At 42.2% G+C, this 19169-nt stretch overlaps 2 protein-coding genes across 7 annotated transcripts in view; one reads left to right on the forward strand and one right to left on the reverse strand.

The window, feature by feature from the left end:
* LOC146612930 (disco-interacting protein 2 homolog C) overlaps positions 1-6520 on the forward strand; it is a 202999-nt gene extending 196479 nt beyond the window's left edge. For both annotated transcript variants that reach the window (XM_085378707.1, XM_085378708.1), the window contains 6 exons: positions 57-118; positions 1599-1656; positions 1746-1820; positions 2631-2805; positions 3170-3293; positions 3699-6520. In XM_085378707.1, coding sequence (XP_085234833.1) covers positions 57-118; positions 1599-1656; positions 1746-1820; positions 2631-2805; positions 3170-3293; positions 3699-3951 — 747 coding nt within the window. In that variant the 3' untranslated portion in view covers positions 3952-6520. The remainder of the gene's footprint in view (positions 1-56; positions 119-1598; positions 1657-1745; positions 1821-2630; positions 2806-3169; positions 3294-3698) is intronic.
* Positions 6521-10352: 3832 nt separating this feature from the next.
* Positions 10353-19169, reverse strand: part of zmynd11 (zinc finger, MYND-type containing 11) — a 32884-nt gene continuing 24067 nt past the window's right edge. For 3 of the 5 annotated variants that reach the window (XM_085377187.1, XM_085377185.1, XM_085377188.1), the window contains 7 exons: positions 18944-19021; positions 18599-18717; positions 18119-18407; positions 16365-16439; positions 15435-15713; positions 15158-15343; positions 10353-14480 (listed from right to left, as the gene is read on the reverse strand). In XM_085377187.1, coding sequence (XP_085233313.1) covers positions 14358-14480; positions 15158-15343; positions 15435-15713; positions 16365-16439; positions 18119-18407; positions 18599-18717; positions 18944-19021 — 1149 coding nt within the window. In that variant the 3' untranslated portion in view covers positions 10353-14357. The remainder of the gene's footprint in view (positions 14481-15157; positions 15344-15434; positions 15714-16364; positions 16440-18118; positions 18408-18598; positions 18718-18943; positions 19022-19169) is intronic. The other 2 variants (XM_085377189.1, XM_085377186.1) reach the window with 1 other exon arrangement.

Raw genomic sequence — 19169 nt, forward strand, 5'->3', positions numbered from 1 at the left:
AAAGCACGTTTTGTGAGTCTGTGGTGTTCACACTTTCTCTCGCTGGTGTTTCTCAGGGCACCTCAGGACCTGACCCCACAACTGTTTATGTTGATATGAGGGCGCTGCGACATGACAGGTAAGTGTCCTTGCTGCTTTGTTAGAAGCTTAACAGATACTTTTGCAGAAAGATGTTCGGTGTCTGAAACCTCTTAACGACTGCTTTGGTCACCAGTAATTTGCATGAAAGATGCCAACTGCTCTCCAAGCAGTAGTGAAACTGAGAAGCGTGACGCAGACTGGAAATGGAGACACATTCAGAGTGTGTTTCAGCATTAATTAAAAAAATACATTGTCAGATGGTTCAACAAACACAAAATATTTTCTTCCAGGTATTTTATGGCTCACGTTTCTTCAGGCCGATGGATTTTCGTGCTCGGCTGGAGTCGGCAACACCAGCCTTGTGTATTTTTTAGATGTTGTTTTCATGCACTGAATCGGTTTTCCGTCGACTCTCACGCGGACACAGAGTCTATTCTGTGCTGTAAAGTCTTCAGCCGGTGTCCTGCGGGATTTCAGCGGCGCCGCAGCGCTCTGCCGGACGGCTTCGCTCGTGAAGTTTGTGAATGAGAGAACACGACTCGGCGAGCGCTCTCAGAATAAATAAAGTGCTCAGCAAAGATTGTTATTGTAATGAGAGGCTTATTCTCTGCAGCTCAGAAGCATCGCTGCAGGCTGACGGTAAAAAAGTCTGGATATAATGAGAAGCTGGAAGTTTCTCTGAGACAATATGACATGCACACTGTCACCCTCACAGCCTCTCCACAGTGTGAGAGGGGTGAACTTTAAAACCCATCAAACCCAGTCTGAGTCACATTTCCTGCTGGGTAACTCCGCCATTTGTTTTGCCAGACTGCTGCTTGTCAGTGAGACAGCTCTGACTCTTAATGAACCAGCCAGGGCTCAACATCAGTGTCAGATTTCAGAGGAGAAACGCCGTCAGTTTTCCAGCTGGTGGAGATGGACAAACACATCCGAGATAACAAGCGAGACTCGGACTTATTCAAACATCTCTGACGAGAAGGGCCTGCGGGATTAAAGGAACAACGGCGAAACGACCAGCAAGAAACCGGCACAAACTGAAAAATGCATTAATTTGAACTCGTCAGGAGCTTGTTACTCATCCCTGAAGCTCCCCAGACGCAGTTTCCTGCTCCCTGATGCAGCCCGTCATTACGGTGCTCAGCCTGTGTCTGCTGATTTCCACACAGAAAAGTCGCAGCACACGAAGCAGCAGGGCCGTGCAATCCCGCTGTGTATAAATATAACTGTCAGTGTGCATGATTACATGTAATCACTGCTGATTTAAGCTGGCCCGAGTCTACCACAGGCTCTCCGTGTTTGCAGTCTGACAAACCACTCGTCCTGGTTTATTTTTAGTTTTACTGTTTCAGCTTTTTCCCACAATTCTGTTTTTGTTTTTTTACATCACATCAACATTAGCCGTTAGCGGTCAACAGTCAGAGTTAAGATCCTGTCCAGAATCCTGATTATGGGATGTTGATTAGAGATAATACGCAGCCGACTAACAGAAACGTCCCCGTTTGTCTGCTCTGCAGGGTCAGACTCGTAGAGCGGGGATCGCCACACAGCCTGCCACTGATGGAGTCTGGGAAGGTCAGTTTTATCTAAATTTAACGTTTATTAACTTTTTCAAAGAAGCTGTTTTTGGTCTTTGCTCGATCTGCGTCTCTCTCTTTGAGCAGATCCTGCCGGGGGTCAGAATCATCATCGCCAACCCAGAGACTAAGGGACCAATGGGAGAGTCACATCTGGGAGAGGTTTGTCTGAGCTTTAATGGTCTTCTCTATAAACAGATATTTGTACGTGAAAATAAAAAGGCTTCTGGTTTTCGGACTTTGGTCCAAGCTCCTTTGACCAATCGTGTTTGAGCATCAAAGTCCTCGAAGTTTTTCCATTCTGGGGGTTATTTTGAATTATCTGTTTAATTGAACAGAGACTCAACTTTCATATCTGCATCCATAAAAAGATATAAGTGCATGAAGCAGGACCCAGATAGCCTTTATGCACCTGCTGAGGTCAGCAGAGTAAGTGATCATTAACCTGAAATATTTACTTTTTTTTTTTTTAAACTCATTGAATTTGATCAATTAAACCTAATATTTACCAATTTCAGTAGAAAAGGTGCGCCTGATATTCTTTGTCTAATTCACTAAAATGTTTTTTTAAAAGGTTTCCTTTGGTAGATGGTGGAAAACAGGAATATTTCTGTCATTTAACAGTTTATCTATTACTTCATTTCTTTGGTTTAGCATGAATGGCCATGGGGGGGGGGGGGGGGGTCTTTATCAGTAAAAAGCTGTACATGTGAAAAAAACCCCCAAACAGTTAAAAGCTCAAAATGTACCCCCTCCTGTGCATTTTCCATTGGGCCAGATTGGAGTCCTTGCAGGGCTGATTCTGGCCCCCGGGCCTTATCTTTGTTTTCTCCTGGAAGCTCTGCAAGTGGAAATGACAAGAATCTGGGACATGAAGTGAAAACATGGATGTTTGTCCACATCTGTTTGACGTTTATAGAGGAAATAATCCCTTGACGATTATTTTCTGCTGTATTATTTGTGCGTTTGCAGATCTGGGTGCACAGTGGCCACAACGCCAGCGGTTACTTCACCGTCTACGGGGACGAGGCGCTGCAGTCCGACCATTTCAACTCCAGGCTCAGCTTTGGAGACACGCAGACCGTCTGGGCTCGGACCGGATACCTGGGCTTCCTGCGCAGGACGGAGCTCACCGACGCCAGCGGAGGTCAGGGCGGGCCGTTCGTCGAACACGGTCGACGTGGTTAATGGGGCTGCGGCTGACCTTTAATGATCTCGCACAACAACAAGGAATAAACGATTAAACGGCTTCAGCGCTGATTTTAAGTGCTGCCGGCTCCTCCTGATTGGCTCTTTCTCTCTGCTGAGATCAAGTCTGATATTTAAAACACTCAAATGTTTATTTCCAGCTCATAACAGTCAGATATTCAGACATCTGCAGAAAACGCTGAGTTTACTTCGTGACTTTAATCTGTGCAGGAAGACCGTTCACGTTAAAAGCTTTGATAACTCGTACATTAATCTAAAAGCGCAGCATGGTGGCTTGAAAGGAAATCTGTTCGTGTCCACAGAGCGCCACGATGCCCTGTACGTGGTCGGTGCTTTGGAGGAAGCCATGGAACTCAGAGGGATGCGTTACCACCCCATCGACATCGAGACCTCCGTCATCAGGACGCACAAGAGCATCACAGAGTGGTGAGCATCAGCCAATTATGACATTACAGTGTCTTTATGAAAAAATAAAAAAGTGTGTTCAGCTCTCGCCACGCCTTTACATACGATATGTTACTCGATGTGGTTTCTTGACATTTTTTCACCAACTTTAACCTTGGACGCTAACAATCAAGGTCAAATGCTTTGCCAGCCTAGGTACTCATGTCCCCCGAGGCCTAGCACATTGTCTTGAAGTTTGAAGAATAAAGTTATTCCAGGTTTTCACATTTGTTTTGCCTCGATCGAGCTTTTATTAGAATCTGCTGTCACACCAAATTTGAACGTGATATCTTAAAAACTGTGGATGAGAGCTGCCAACACGTCGATTACACACTCCGCCCCTTCTGGGGTGACAAGAATTCAAGTTTTCGTCATGTGTGTCCGCAGCGCGGTGTTCACGTGGACCAACCTGCTGGTGGTGGTGGTGGAGCTGGACGGTTCGGAGCAGGAGGCCCTGGACTTGGTCCCCCTCGTCACCAACGTGGTGCTGGAGGAGCACTACCTGATCGTGGGCGTGGTGGTGGTGGTGGACATCGGCGTCATCCCCATCAACTCCAGAGGGGAGAAGCAGAGGATGCACCTGCGGGACGGCTTCCTGGCCGACCAGCTGGACCCAATCTATGTGGCCTACAACATGTAGCGCCCCCTGGTGGCTGAAGAATTATTGAGGAAGATGCAAAGACAATTCTGCTCCAGAGACCGAAGGAAGGAAAAGCGGAGCCGAGGCAGAGTTTCCGGCACGAGGGGGAGGAGGTGGTCGACTTTTTTGCCCTGAATTTTGGTGCTTACTCCCAGGCTGCGTAACCGCTGCAAACTAGCTCCCAGAATCCAGCGCTGGCATCTAGATTGCATTCAGGTCATGCTCAGTCTGAGAGGAAGTGCAGTCCCCGGGTCGTGCCGACTGTTTACCGAAAAGTGGAAAACTCGCAGCAGTAGAGGACAATCGTTAGGAAAGATCCCGGCTTTTAAAGTGCGTGTGGCTCACTCTCTATTTTCATGTTATTTGCTTTCCTTAGGCTATTTTTTTGAAAAGGATATTTACACACAAAGAGAAAAAAACCCTAAACGATATCGACCATTACAAAGTGCGACATATGTTTTGATACGAGGGCGGGGTCTGAGGGGAGCGCGTCGCAGCCGCCCCCCGGTTTTACGATGAGGTACGTTTCTTTCGTATTTTTCTTGTTTTGTTTGGAATCGTTATTTTCTGAAGCCCCATCTCAGCTAAAGTCGGCGTGCTAATTTTCATATACTAACAGCTGCAGCCTTCAACTCAGTTTATTTTTCCGTACAAACTAACGGCTTCGACCGAAGCTAAACACAAATTCATATCATGTAAGTATGTACAAACAGAAACTGATTTAATTTATTTTGTTTCTCTGTTAGAAGTATATGACGAGACATTCGAGAATGTTTTGCTCTTGAATATTTGCTAATATTACGAAAAAGAAAAAAGCATTGTATTATCTTGAGTGAAACAAACTCACATCAAGCCTATTATTGAAAATAGAAATATATGATTATAGATTATATTGAAGATGAGCGTAAGGACTAATCCCAGACAAAAGCAGAAGGATGAGGGGCCGTGCGTCTGCACGTTGGTCTGAAATGTGTCGGTCAAATGGAAATTATAAAAGCGATGCTCCGAGTTTTATTCCAGCTTTCGTGTGAAGAGTTCTGATCCTGTCCTGGGAATAAACAGAAACGTTGTTTTTATGCTCTTAAATATTAAAACAAATCCCTAAAAGTTCCCAAAAGTTATTTTTTATAGTCGGCTCTTTTTCTAATAACAGAGGATGAAAGTAAAACTTTGCCAGAAATGTAAAGAATCAGAAGTTTAGGTGCTATTGAATGTTGCTCTGTTTGAATTTGCCTTTATTTTAGATTTCCATCTATTATTGGGGCAACTTTTCCAGCTCAGTCACGGGGATAATTATTTGCCTACAAGGGGATGGAGAGCATTGAGTGTCAGGGCTGTTACAGTGAAGTTCATCGCAGTAACCAGGATATCTGTAGCTAATGTGAGCATTTTAGATTAATAGTAAATAATGGAAAATTCATCTACAACTTTGTTTTGTTGACTTTTTAATCATTTTAAAAGCCTAAATGTCTCGTACGGTCTCTCAGTCAAAGTAAAGTTGTAAATTTTAGATCCTGACAAATTTATCACGTTTGCCAATTTATCAGTAGGAGCGTTTTAGATATACTGATCCATGAAAATTAAAGAAGAGCTGGGAGAAATGCCCTCCATACATATGGATGAGTCAGCTGATCCGGGCTGGAGAATAGTGAAATCTGTTAAATCCTCAAATATCAGTATCGCTCTCAAGAATTACAAAGACATGATTTCCTTCAGACAGACCATGAGAGTGGGAAAGTGGTTTGATAGCAGGGATTAAGAGGCGGGGATTGAAAAGTAAATTATGATATGATAGTGGCACATTACGTTGCTGTTAACAGTAACAATAAAGTGTGTGGCATCACGTCCCCCTCGTTTATAAGCATCAGCAGGAGAATGAAGACTGATTCAAAGTATTTCACTAAAAATATCGATATTTGGCACTAGTATCAGCATGTTGCTGTGTTTACATTTTAGCCCCCTTCAGTTTGGAACTACAGATCTCGTGACTAATGCAGTCCAATAATTTATAACAAACGTCTTTTGAAAATGCATCATCTGAGTCAGGAGATTCGTTGCCATCTAGTGGCGACTAGAGGAAATTACAACAGGCTTGTTTTTGGTGTGGTTGGCGCCTTTGGGTCAGAACTCTTCACGCGTCACGTTTCTCTGGGAACAAACAGGTTTACTGATCTTTAAAATGTTAAGAAGTAGGAACATCTGTCGCTTTTCAAACTCTCACAGCTGGACCGAAACGTTCCTTCAGACAGACCGTCAGCAGCGCTCGTTGGACTCGTTTTATCACCCCCGGCTCGGAAAAGGCGAATCACCCCAAAGTGGCAGTTGTAAATATCAAAGTGGGAAGTCCTTCATATTTTTACACGGACTGATCAATCAGGGCTCATACAGTGATGTCACAACAGGAAGAAAGGTGTTTTTGCCAGAGACCCTTTAACTCGTTAGAGCTGCGGGGAGGTCGGAGCAGGAGGGCCTTCTTCATCGTCTTTGGCGGAGAATGTTCTAGTTTCAATGCCAGGATTTTTTTAAAGTAAAAAAAGCACTTTCTTCAGAGTTTGTTTTTCTTTCTTTTATCGGCAAAATGTATGTCCCTTTTTTTAAGGTTTAAAAATGTCTTATTTGAGTTGACATAAAATCTTTCAGTTAAATAAACATTTCAACAATTTTGACAAGAATTCGATGTTTGTCTTATTTACTGTTCTGCAACATTGTTGCTGTATGCATCACACACGGTGATTCCTGAGTTTTAAAATGTTGCTGATTGAAAACTTTCATGAATATTCCACATTCTTAATTATATCTGAGAAGCTATACAACATGAAACTATAGTATTGTGCAAAAGTCGCGCAGGTCGCTCTGTATTTTGGAGACAAACATGTTTAATTCTTTAAAGTGGCCTTGAGCTACAGTTCTCCCGGCAACACAACTTTGCAAAGAGCCTTTGTCTTTTGGGCAGTTTTACTAGCAGCTTGTTGCTAAAACACTGTTCCCTCCTCTATCCATGAAAAACGCCAACCATCCGGTTGTTCAGTCTGACGTCACTAGCCGTGTCTGGGTCTAAACTCCGCTGCAGGTCCATATATCAAACGATCACTATGGCATTACTGAGAGTTGAAAAACTGTCTAAAGTCTTTCATCTTTAATAAAATGATCAGCGTTCTGCTCTACCAGGTGTAACAATTGAGTTTAACATCCAGGCATCCATGAAAACGGAATTTATGACATTTAACGGAGTTTAGCAGGAAGTTAGCAGGGAGTTAGCTCGCTAGCTTCTATCTAAATACAATATAGCATGTCCTGACTGCGGGGTTTTGGAAACAAAACGTACAGCTCTGCTATCACTTCCAACATAAATGAAGACAGAAAGCTAAACAGCAGTGACGTTTGTAGGGTTACTGAAGTTTGGCTAGCTGGTATATGATGTGCTACGTGACCGCTAGCGACACAGCTATGTTAGCATAATATAAACAAGCTAACTTTTTTTCCACTCGATAAAAGTTAACGTGAGTGTTCTCGGTGGTCAGGAACAAATGTAATCACATGGCAGGATGCTGTAAAAGGACCAAACTTCAGCCAGGAGAACAACTGAGATAATCCATCCACAATACGAGGTTAGTCATTCATGTACTGCTGCATGGGCTGGGCTGTAGTTACATCCTAAGGTTTTAAAAACTGAGCTTAAATAAATGATTAGCGGTAATAAAAGCCGAGGGAGGTCAACAGGGATCACTGACTGTTTTAGGAGCTTTTTGAGATTAAATCGAATAAAATATATAACATTAAACATGTTAACAACACAAAAGCCATATTAAACGCAGACTACTTTAGGCCCGGAAGTAGGATTCGTCACGTCATCACTTAACAATCGGATAGCGGTTGGGGTGGCTGTGGCTCAGGTGGTGGAGCAGATCCAGTGTTGCTAACTCCTCAGTAAGGAAAATCGCTATTGGCTGTCTTAAAAGTCGCTAGAAGTCACTAAATGACGTCACCGCCTAATTTGCATAATTGGTCATGCTAATGTAATTGTAACCTATGTTGTTGGAGAGAGAAATAACATCGTGGAAGAGAGAGTGAGTAAAAAACGTCTTAAACGAATTTAAAATTTATTTAGAACTGCTAATTTCTTTTAGCAATTATTTTTTTAATGTCACAATTCCAACCCTGTTCCTTTATCCGGGCCTGGACTGGCAAAAGTGACCCGAGATTGGCACTCTGGTGGAGTTACTTTGTGTGTTTATAAGTAGTTTTAAACCTTGTGATCCACAAAACAGCATAACAGTAAAAGAAGAACTGACTGCGTTACAGTCAGTGCGGAGCAGCGGCTTTGCTCATAAGCGATTCATTTGCAGTCTGGAAGCATGGGTGAACATCTCCTGCCCTGATAGCAGCTGGGGGAGGACTATCCTCCGCCCGTGAGCGCTTTGGCACGGGTGAGGTGCCCACGGCAGCACCGCTGCTTGTTGAGAGTGAAAGCGATACGCGCTTTCACGTCAAAAAGTCATAAGTCTCTAGTAACACCAGAAAAAGTAGCCAGATTTGTTGCTAGTCGCTTTTTAGAAAAAAAAGTCGCTAAGGGGCTCTGAAAACTTGCTAAATATAGCGACAAAGTCTCTAAGTTGGCAACACTGAGCAGATCAGCTACTGATTGGAAGGTTGGAGGAGCCAGGAATCGAACCACCACTCTGCATGCCAAATATCCTAGGGCAAGAGACTAACCCCAAATTGCCCTCCGATGCGTTCATCGGAGTGTGAATGCTTATTAGTTACACTACATCACGATGGAACAATGAATCCAAACGTGAAAGTTTGGTTCGAATCACCGTCAGGACAAAAGGTACAACAGTATCTGTAAAACAGGAGACTCTGTTGTGAATTTTTGCTGCTTCAGCCCGCGGTGTTCGAGATCTCGTCAATAAGAACACAAATTTTATAGTCAGACTTTTGTCCACCAAGCACGACCATCGGGTTATTTTCACGATGACAGTGATCCCAAACACTTTTCCAGTGCAGTAAAATCATGTCTGGATAGCAAAGCAAAGGTAATGATGAAGAATAATCAGAATCAGAATGGGTTTATTGCCAGATGTTGAGGTTTACAACATTAGGAAATTGCTGCGGTGCTTCAGTGCAGACAATAAGAATTAAAGTGCTATGTAGAAAGAAAGATATGTGCATGAGATATACATGAGATATATACATGAGAATAAGAATTATGAGTGCTACGTAGAAAGATATATACATGAGTGCAGGTGGTGATCAGTGCCAGACATGAAATGATGCAGTGAACACAGCGTAGGGTCATGTGTTAGTGGCGGGGACAGTCATGTGGTTATTGTTCATGTGTCCAACAGCAGAGGGGAAGAAACTGTTCTTGTGGCGAGAGGTTCTGGTGCGAATGGACCGGAGCCTCCTGCCTGAGGGGAGCAGGTCAAACAGACTGTGTCCAGGGTGAGAAGGGTCAGCTGAGATCCGGGCTGCACGCCGCAGTGTCCTGGAGGTGTACAGGTCCTGCAGAGATGGGAGTCTGCAGCCAATCACCTTCTCAGCAGAGCGCACAACACGCTGCAGTCTCTGTTTGTCCCTGATAGTGGCTCCAGCGTACCACACGGTGATGGAGGAGGTGAGGATGGACTCGATGATTGCAGTGTAGAATTGCATCATCGTCCGTGTTGGCAGGTTGAATTTCTTCAGCTGCCTCAGGAAGTACATCCTCTGCTGGGCTTTCTTGATGACGGAGGTGATGGTGGGCTCCCACTTCAGGTCCTGGGTGATGGTGGTACCCAGGAAGCGGAATGAGTCCACAGAGGTGATGGGGGTGTCAGTCAGGATGATGGGGGGGAGTGGGGCTGTGTGGTCATACAAAATACGTGTTCAAACAAAGACTTCCAAGTTCGTTAGAATCGTACAAAACTCTTTTAGCTTATACAGTGCATTTTCATTTCAATAAACCACTGCAACCAAACCAAAAGCAAAATCTAAAATGAGCGGTGGGCCAAGGGGTTTGCAAAGTGCTGCACATTTGCCGTTCTGTGCACTGCTGCTATCTAAACTCTTAATACTGATCACCTAAATATTACTGACGTGGGAATTATATCACTTATATCATTCTTACCTTTAATGTCTTGATGTTGGTTTTTCCTTCAGCCACATTTGGAAATCTGAGTTTAAAGAAACAGTAATTTTTAAATAGGAACCATTTACAGTTAATCAGCATCATACAGAGTAACTTACTGGTAAACAAGTAAACAATATTAAACTAAAGTAAAAATGCATTTCTTAGATACAACCTGCATTATGAAATGCATCATATCCTCAAAAGAAACCAAAACAGACTCTGGAGAACTTGTTGATACATTTATTTCCTCCATGTTAGCACATAGAATATATTTATATACATATTGCTAGCTAAAGTGTCAAAGAAAAAGGGAGAAAACAAAAGAGCATAGAAAATGTTAAGCCACGAGTAAAAGTTTACATATGGACAGAACAACAGGAAGTGAGAACAAAGAAACCTTTACACTGATTTTATTCCTGCTAAAAGTACTTAAAGTACAAAGAGGATCCATGTAGTACACAGTATGTACCAAAATATCCCGAAATAAGAACAGCGAAAAGGCAAATATGATTGGACAATTTGATCGATTCACTCTTATTCAAGCTGAAAACAGCATCGAGAGAGGGGGGATATAAATCATTGTCATATTGCGTTACTCTGAAGGAGTGCAATCACGCCTTTTCTTTTGTTTACGTGAGGGGAAGAAACCGAACGAGGAGCTGGAGGTACACCTTTACTCATGCAGTTCAAAAAGCAGAAATGCAAACTGGAATGGCATCAAAGCTTTACACGTGGCCAGAAAAAGAAAGGTTTAACATAAAAAAATCACGTCGAAAGCTTCATGGCTGGATGGACAAATATAAAAACAATAAGAAAAAAAAAAATCAAAGCTGCAGCCTCGCAGGTCACGTGTAACACAAACCCCGCCTCCGGTTTGGAAAAGGTCTGCTTTAAAAAGAGATGCTGAAATGTTGAGACACACTGAAGAAGCTTAAAAGAACAATAACTAAATCTCTCTCTCTCTCTCTCTCTCTCACACACACACACACACACACACACACACACACACACACACACACACCTGATATGATTGTAAAAAACTACAACTAACAGTCATCCGCAGGGGGAAAAATCATTTACAATGTACAAATAAGATGACGGAGGGGACAGAAGGATGTTTTATTTACACGTAGTGCACTGAAGATGAGAACTGTGAGCTATGAGAACATGACAGGAGTAACGCACACATCACATCATAAAGGATTTAATGAGTTTTCATGTCTGAGGGACGTTTCAGAGGAACAACCGTTACCGTAAATTCTCTAATAGTGGGCAGCCCAAAAATCACGGGTTAGGTTCATTATCAACAAATTCAGTAAACGGTAAAATCAACAATGAATGAATCTCATTAGTGAGGCTGTGTCTGTGTGTTACACACTTTCAATCTGTCAGAGCAACTACTGCACAGGGACAACAAATCTTAGTCGTCTCTGGTGACGTGTGATTAATTCACACAAGTCTTAATTGTGTCTCCTGATTAGTAAACAGGACTAATCTGATGGTTAAAAAACAAAAACAAAACCCGAATGCAGTTTCCCCACAAAAAAGTCAAAAAGATCATCGAATAAAAAAATAAATACTTTTTTTTTAAAATCATTAAAAGTTATGTTTGAGATTGTTGCTGCAGACATTCGAGATCTTGATTTTATTAATGTCTTTAGCTGTGTTTAGAAACATAAAAGCTACACCAGCCTACCCATCAAACTTCCTGTTAATGAAATGCATTTCCTCCAATTTCACAATAAAAGCTGTTCAAGGTAAAAGTAAGAGCTCATAAAAATGTCGCCCTACATGGTAGCATGCAGTGAAGTGTGCAGATCACATAAAGTAAATGTTGATTACCAAATCGGTTTTTGAGGGTTGGTGAATAAATTTACCTTTTTGTTAAAGTGTTTTTGTAATTTTTTAAGTAACAGAAGTAAGAAGTATGTAGTTTATTTAGTATTTGTGTGAACTGGTCAAACAAAACAGGCACTTTATAGTGAAGAGATTATTTTAAGCTCCGTTTTAGTTTGTGTTGTTGCATTTTGTCACAATTACTACATTAAATAAGGATTCTATGACAGTGTTTTTGCACCGCTCAGATGTTTCATAAAGAAGACAAACATCCAGCACAGTAACAAGTTTTAACCACTTTGTTACATCAGAAATCTTCTTCTTTGAAAAAAAAAAAATGGGCCCGATTAAGTAAAACCCATTTAACAGAGTCTGTGTGTTCACTGCACATTACCGGACTTGTTAAACTCAATTCAGCTCTATATTTTCTACTAGTGTAGCTTTTCGTGACTCACAGCTGGAAACCCCCACAATTATTTTTTGTCTTTTAAAAAAAAAAAAACAAAACAAAAAAAAAAAAAAACAGACAAACAAATGTTACAGAAATGTTCTATTGTTATTTGAAAAAAATCAAAAGAATAAAGTGTAACAGCCTGATTAGCTGGTGATCATTGGGACAAATATTGCATGTTGCTGTTGGAGAAAGCTGATCTCTTCAAACATTCGACTGCTAAAACACAGCACGTAGTGCATACAAGGATGGAGGCTTCGTTCACAGCCAACAGCACTGAAACTACAGGGCTGCCCACCATGTGAGAATTCACAGCGTCTTATTTTTCATATGTTAAAGGAAAAAGGCAACTTGGGGTAAAGCAAGTTTCTCTCATCTTTCATAACTGAAGAAACAGTCAAACAAAAAACAAACAAACAAAAAAATCCATTAAAAACTGGCAATTTTATTGCCCCATCAAAAGAATTCAAATAAAAGTGATTCTAAGCACCGTAATTAGACATCAACACTCAACACTGAGCACAGGGGGAGGAAAAGAAAAAGTTTGATCATTCATATTTGCATATTTTTTATATTGGTCCATCCATTATCACTTCTTTATGGAGACCAGACGTCTGGTCGTTTTTTCCTGCTTGTTTTCCCTTAATGAATGAAAAAAAACTATGAAACTATCTACATGCATGTGGCCTCACTGGGTGAGAGGATGAGAAGAAGAAACGGGCACCGACCACCAACTACAGCATACGCAGTGAAAGAGTCTCATAGCTAGTCACTTCAGATTAAAGGGGGGAAAAAAGATGATGAGGAATCTCGAGTGTACGTCACTAGAAAAATGACACTGATGACGCTCCGGAAAATATACATCTTTTTTTTTTCCTTTTTAAATACACTGCAGGAGGGCGAAGAGAGGAGAGGAGTCGCCGCCAGATGTTCTCAGGTAGGTTCATCAAAAGGTGCGACTTTTTTTTGGCAATATTACAAGCATTTGGGTTGTTAAGAAAATGAAATGTGCAAACAAAAAAACTAAAAAGAACCAACAACAAACCACCCAACAACAAAACTGTCAAATCATGTAACCTCTCTAAGATCCAGCTCAGGAAAGATTGCTGTACATCCCCTCGGCTTCAGTACAAACTCAAAACTTCCTGGTTTCATCCAACTCATAAAAAAAAAAAAAAAACACAGTCTAGTCCCCCCAAAAAAAGAAACCAAAAATGTGCATAATTACAATAAAAATCTCTCATGGAAGATTTTTTTTTTTTGGTCGGCATCTTTTAAAGCCGACTTTTTGACCCTGTTCCCAATAAGTGACTTTAGGACAATAAAATTTTCGATAAAAATGGTAAAAGGTGCTATCCACCGCAATCGATTCGTGAAAAGAATAAATTGCATTAAAGTCAGCGAGCCTTTTAATCCACAATTTAATGTTTTTTTGTTGTTTTTTTCCTTTTTAAAACCGGTTTTCTGTATGAAAGCGGAGTCAGTCTGATGCTGCGATGGTGCTTACGGTACCTTTTTTTTTTTAAATGTTCTGTAGGATCAACGGCGTGCGCTTTGCTGCATTTACAGTAAGAAAAAGGTTTCTTTTAAAAAGTCAGGTAATAAAATGTATTCAGTTAATGCTCACCTGTTCCTACACACTTAAATAACACATTCTCCAACACAAAATTAGCACTTCAGTAAAAAAAAGAAAAGAAAAAAAAAAGAAGAGGGAAAAAACAAGGTCATAACTCGTTCGAGTCATGCTGTTGAACAAACTGTTCACTGTTCAGAAAAAATAAAAGCGTAGAAAGTAAAATCAATACAATGGGTACATTAAATAATAGAAACAAAACCGCTCCGCACGCACAAAAAACCATCGGGTCCACAAAGTTTTCAGGAAGGCAAGTCGAGAAGCAGGAGGGAGAAGAGTGTTTGTGTTTGTTGTAGACACTGACTGACAGGAGGAGGCGAGGACAGAGCCAATGGCGTGCTGTGTAAGGTCGGGTAGGGGCGGGGCTTGTTCATTCATCTCTTCCTGCGGCAGGTTCGTTTGTGGTCGGCGTGCCAGTGCTCCTGCTGACATTTGATGGAGCAGTACGAGGTGTTCCAGCAGCAGTGGTACATGGCCTCCTCCTCGCAGTTATAACACTGCAGGCACAGGAAACAGCCAAAGGTAAACAAAAACAGGTAAACAAGACCTCAGCTGCTTTTTTCTATTAGTGCCTACTCTGTTCTTCCGTTACAATTTAGTACCTCCTAATGTGGTCGTTGTCATAGCAACACGACTTGATATGTGGCTCGAACGCAAAGGTGGACGTCGAGGTGAGAATATACCCGCTGCTCTGTCTGAATTTTCGTCAGATTCTGCGAACATGGCGTCATTTTTTGTAGCCTTTTCCCTCGTAGCTGGTTTTCAAAAATGGCGGTTTAGAGAACCAGACGCTCGCATGTCTGCTTGAGTGACGCTGCTGACCAGCCAATCGGTGGCATGCAGGCTGACGCCGTCACATTTCAGTACCTGCTCAGACAGCGGCGAACTGAGTGGCTCCGAGTAGGTACTAATGGAAAAGGAGCTATAATAATAATAATAATAATAATAATAATAATAATAAAACATATATAATACACTGGTTCCAGGTTTTTTCTTGTGATGACCTTAAATCTGCGTTTTAAATCACTGACACTGGGATTTCTTTGGGTTGTGAAAATCATCTTGGACAAAAAAAAAAATTGGAAGATTGTGTTTGTGCGTTTTTATAACTAATAAAAGAAGAAATCTTCTTTATATTCAGGCACACTTTAAGCTCTCGGTTAACTGAACTCACCCACTGCTTCTTCTTGGTCTGGGAGATGAGCTGTTTGTGTTGAGCCACCAGCTTCTTCACCTCCTCCACCAGCTCCTCTTTGCACTTCTCCTTCACCTGCTTACATTTCCTCTCCATCTCCGCCTGAGCTCCAGCCACCGCCTTACTCACCGCCTGGCGTTTCTCCTCCTCCATCTCTGCACGGAGCTGTAGAGAACACGCACACTTAGGTTTGGAACTGGTCCAAAGTGCTCTCCATCATTAGAAGACAAACCCGAGTCGTTTCATACAAACGCACCTTCTCCAGAGCTTCTCTGACGACCCTCTCAGTCTCCCTCTTGTTGTCGGCCTTCATCATCTCCTTCACGTCGTTGAAGACCTTGGTGTACTTCTCGTGGCACATGTTCTGACAGGCACCATCGCTGTTGGTCTGCGTGCCGCGATGCAGCGTGCGCGGCGACCCCCCGTTGGCCTTCTTGGTCTGCGTGGACACCGACAGCTTTTCTGGCTGCTGCGGTGCCGACGACACCGGGATCTCCTGGCTGGAGCTGACGGCCTCCATCTCCGGCTCCGGGTCCTAAGGGAAAGGATGTGATGTCTCTTAGAAGAAGTGACAGCAGGATGCTTCTGTGCCAGCTGTCACACAGATTCCTCCATCTTGGCCTGCAGCTGGTTACAGTAGTTCCTGCTCAGCTATAAGCCACTCTAACCAGAAAACATGAGAGCTGAGAGCTTGCAGCTCCAATCCAGGACAGACAAAATCTGAAGTATCAGTATCAACCTGGATTTCTCTTTGAGAAAAAAAATTAATGCATTTAAAAAAAAATGTATTCCTCAAAAATAACTTCAAGCAATTTGAGCACAAACCCTGTCTGTCTGCAAATGTTTGTTCCGACCACCGAGGAGCTTTTGCATTCTTGATTTAGAAATTTCCACCCACTCGTTGCTGCGGATCGCTTCAAGCGATGCTGAAGTGGTTCATGCTGGATTTCAAAGTCTGCTTTTGATCACTGCCCTGAAGAACCCACTCATTTCTTTTACTTCACTTTCCTGCACAACATTTGCACCCACAGCTTGCTGGGATTTAGTGAGATGTCATGTGTCCCCTCTACATAACCCCAAATCAGAATATTTCCACCCTCATGCTCATGCCATGTACTTAGCATATAGCATCAGGTTATAAATCAGTTTGCAGCCAAAGAACACAAAATATATAACAGCTGCTTACACTGACTTCTTCTTTGGGCTCAACCGTGTGACTCCGACGGCTTTTCTTTGCCTTGGGCTCCTGGCTGCCTTTGAGCTGGGGGGAAAAACAGAAAGGGTCAATAATCAGTGAGTACGCTGGCGTCCCAGCAGGCTTTCTTAAATGATGACAGAAAAGATGGAAACAAAGGATATTAAAGAAAGTAGTTTAAAAATAACCTTTAAAGGCTGGTAAAGACCGTTTTAAACAGTTCACAGATTATCATCATGTCTAAATCAGTACTCACAATTAGACTAATTTAAGGAACTCGGGATCTAATAAGGAATTTCTCATAAAACAAAAATCTACCAAAACGAAGTCAATAAAATTTTTATAGCTGCTTTTTAAGTGTATAATTCATGTATTAACCGATTTAAGCATTACAGTTACTGCTCCATAGAAAATATCTGATTCAAGTTTGTTTCCATGTGTCCTTAATAGTTGTGTCAGTATGATTTATGTTTTATTAGCCTCATAATTTAAGGATTTGCATCCAAAGGAACTCTGAAAATTACAAAACCCTCAGCCAACAATGTAGCAGTTCAGCCACCAGAGGGCACTGTTTGTTTTATTTTAGTCTAATCTACCCGAGTTGGGTTTATTTTAGTGCCAAGTTGTGTTAAAGTTTTATTGTGTTTGTTTCCGTAACTAAACTTTTTTTATTTAATGCAACAGCTTTTGGTTTGGTAAGTTTACGATCAAACTACCTGTCGCTTCGGTGTGTTTAAGCGTTTTAGGACGAGTTTGAGGCGTGTGGTCGCTCTAAATATAAAAGGTGCTATAGAAGAGAAACCCTCACAGGAAGTGTAAACACGACTCAAGGTCAAGTTGTGAATGTTTGCATCTTTGGGTACTGTGTAGAAACTTATTAGCCCTTTGTGACGAGTTAGTTTATATCCTAATCAGGTCTAAGCTTTTTCCTGTTATGTACTTGTTATTTTTAAAGAAAGCATGTCCTCATATGGGCCAGTGCATTTATTTTACAGCAACACAGTATAAAGTCACTACTGACTCTATACTAGTACGCAGAGCTGTGAGGAACTTAGTTTGTTCTTTTGAACTACTACATTGTTGCAGAAACATTGTAAACTACACTGCACACCCAAACCTCAAACAACTTCATTCACACAAACTGGAACATTACCGGGTCAACTGTCATAGTTTTCACATGATGAAAACTGGAAACAAAAAGGGACAAAGCATTTATTCCCAGAGGTTCGACTATCCGGTCAAAAATGTTAATGCTGCTCTTTTCATCCAGGGAAACTGAGAACCTTCCAGGCCTTCATGTCAGCTTCAAAACTGGCTTTTGTACTTTTAAAAAAACAAACAAAAAAAAACCCTCATTAAGTTTTAAGGAGGGCTTTGAAACAGAGACAGCATTAAAAAGCTATTTTTGAAAGTAAGACAACAAAAAGATTGTTTCCGGGTGTACAACTGATACTGGGCCCATCCAGGGTGTACTGGAGAGGTGAATGTCTCAGCATGTCACTGGAAAAGCTCAGTAGACAGCTGGAGAGAGGGAGGTCAGGCCATCTCTTCTTTCTCTGCTGCCGCAACAACCCCGAAGAAAACGAACAGAGGTTTTTGAAAGCGCAGGAAGTATGCAGACGTGGAAGACTAACGGAAATCAAAACCCCATGAAGACATTCTCTTGGCCGTCTTTGGCCTCCAACATCTTATCCTGTAATTCACAAAGTAGAAAAGGGGATTAAAAGCGTGATGGCTCCACTTACATGGCGGACCTGCTCATTGCTGGTGGAGGAGATGCTGGACTCTGCTTCGTCCGTCCGCTCCATCCTGTCCGTCCTCACGCTGCCCTCCTCCTGCTGCTGCTGCCGCTGACTCTGTTGGTGTGGCGGGCTGCCGTCCTCCATCTTCGTTTTCCAGAAGCGTCCTTCCTTCAGGAAGCTCTGGTACACCTCCAGCTCTTCACACGCTTTTTTCCAACCATTGCTGCGCTTCACCTGCAGCTGCTGCACGCTCACCTTGATGTCCTGGATGTTCTCTGAGGGGATCCACGCTCTGCAGGCCAACAAAGAAGAACAACCATTACGATTGACAGGTTTCAAGCTCTATTCAACTTCAGTTTAGTGTTGAGAAATGATTTTAAAAGTAATTTAAAGTAAGAATCTGGTGTAAAACAGTCACGGCATGCGGCGCTGTCTGAAAACAATCAGAGGAGTCATGCTGTGCTTTGTTATAGTTGTGCTAACCTCTGGTGTTGATGTCCAAAGAAGCGTACGTCCACCTGGTTGTCCTCTCTCTGCAGGACTTTGGCTGGCCAGTAGCCAAAACCTTTCATCTTGGCCCAAACCAAGTCATGGCTGGGGCTCTGCCACGCAACACAGAGAAAACTTATCAGGAACAAGATGCAACAGACGTGATCAGCTCATTTACAGAGATCGTTCTGTAAATGCAACAGACATTCAGCGCACAGTAAAGCTGCATTTCTCAGCTGCCGTCAGCACAAATATTTGCACGAATAAAGATCATTTTTCTGCTGCTAAAAAGAATAAAGTGGAAATTTAGCCTGTTGAAGCCACTTTGTTTATACTCACACAGGGATAACAGAACCAGTTGTCAGGCCGGGCGTTCGACAGGTAGAAACAGTTCTTGCATAGCAACAACTCATTCAACTGGAAGACAGAGAGAGTGGGAGGAAAGAGAAAGGAGTGCTCATTGTCCCAAAAAACACATCTCAACTTGTCACTAATTAAAGTTAATGAAAGGAGCTGCGCGATGAACTCCAAACTGGAGTGTAAGAGGAAACGATAAAAAGACGAT

Source organism: Diplotaxodon limnothrissa, linkage group LG18 (assembly GCF_057381915.1).
Source record: "Diplotaxodon limnothrissa isolate DT_005_m linkage group LG18, D_limnothrissa_male_GT1.1, whole genome shotgun sequence".
Classification (NCBI taxonomy): Eukaryota; Metazoa; Chordata; class Actinopteri; order Cichliformes; family Cichlidae; genus Diplotaxodon; species Diplotaxodon limnothrissa.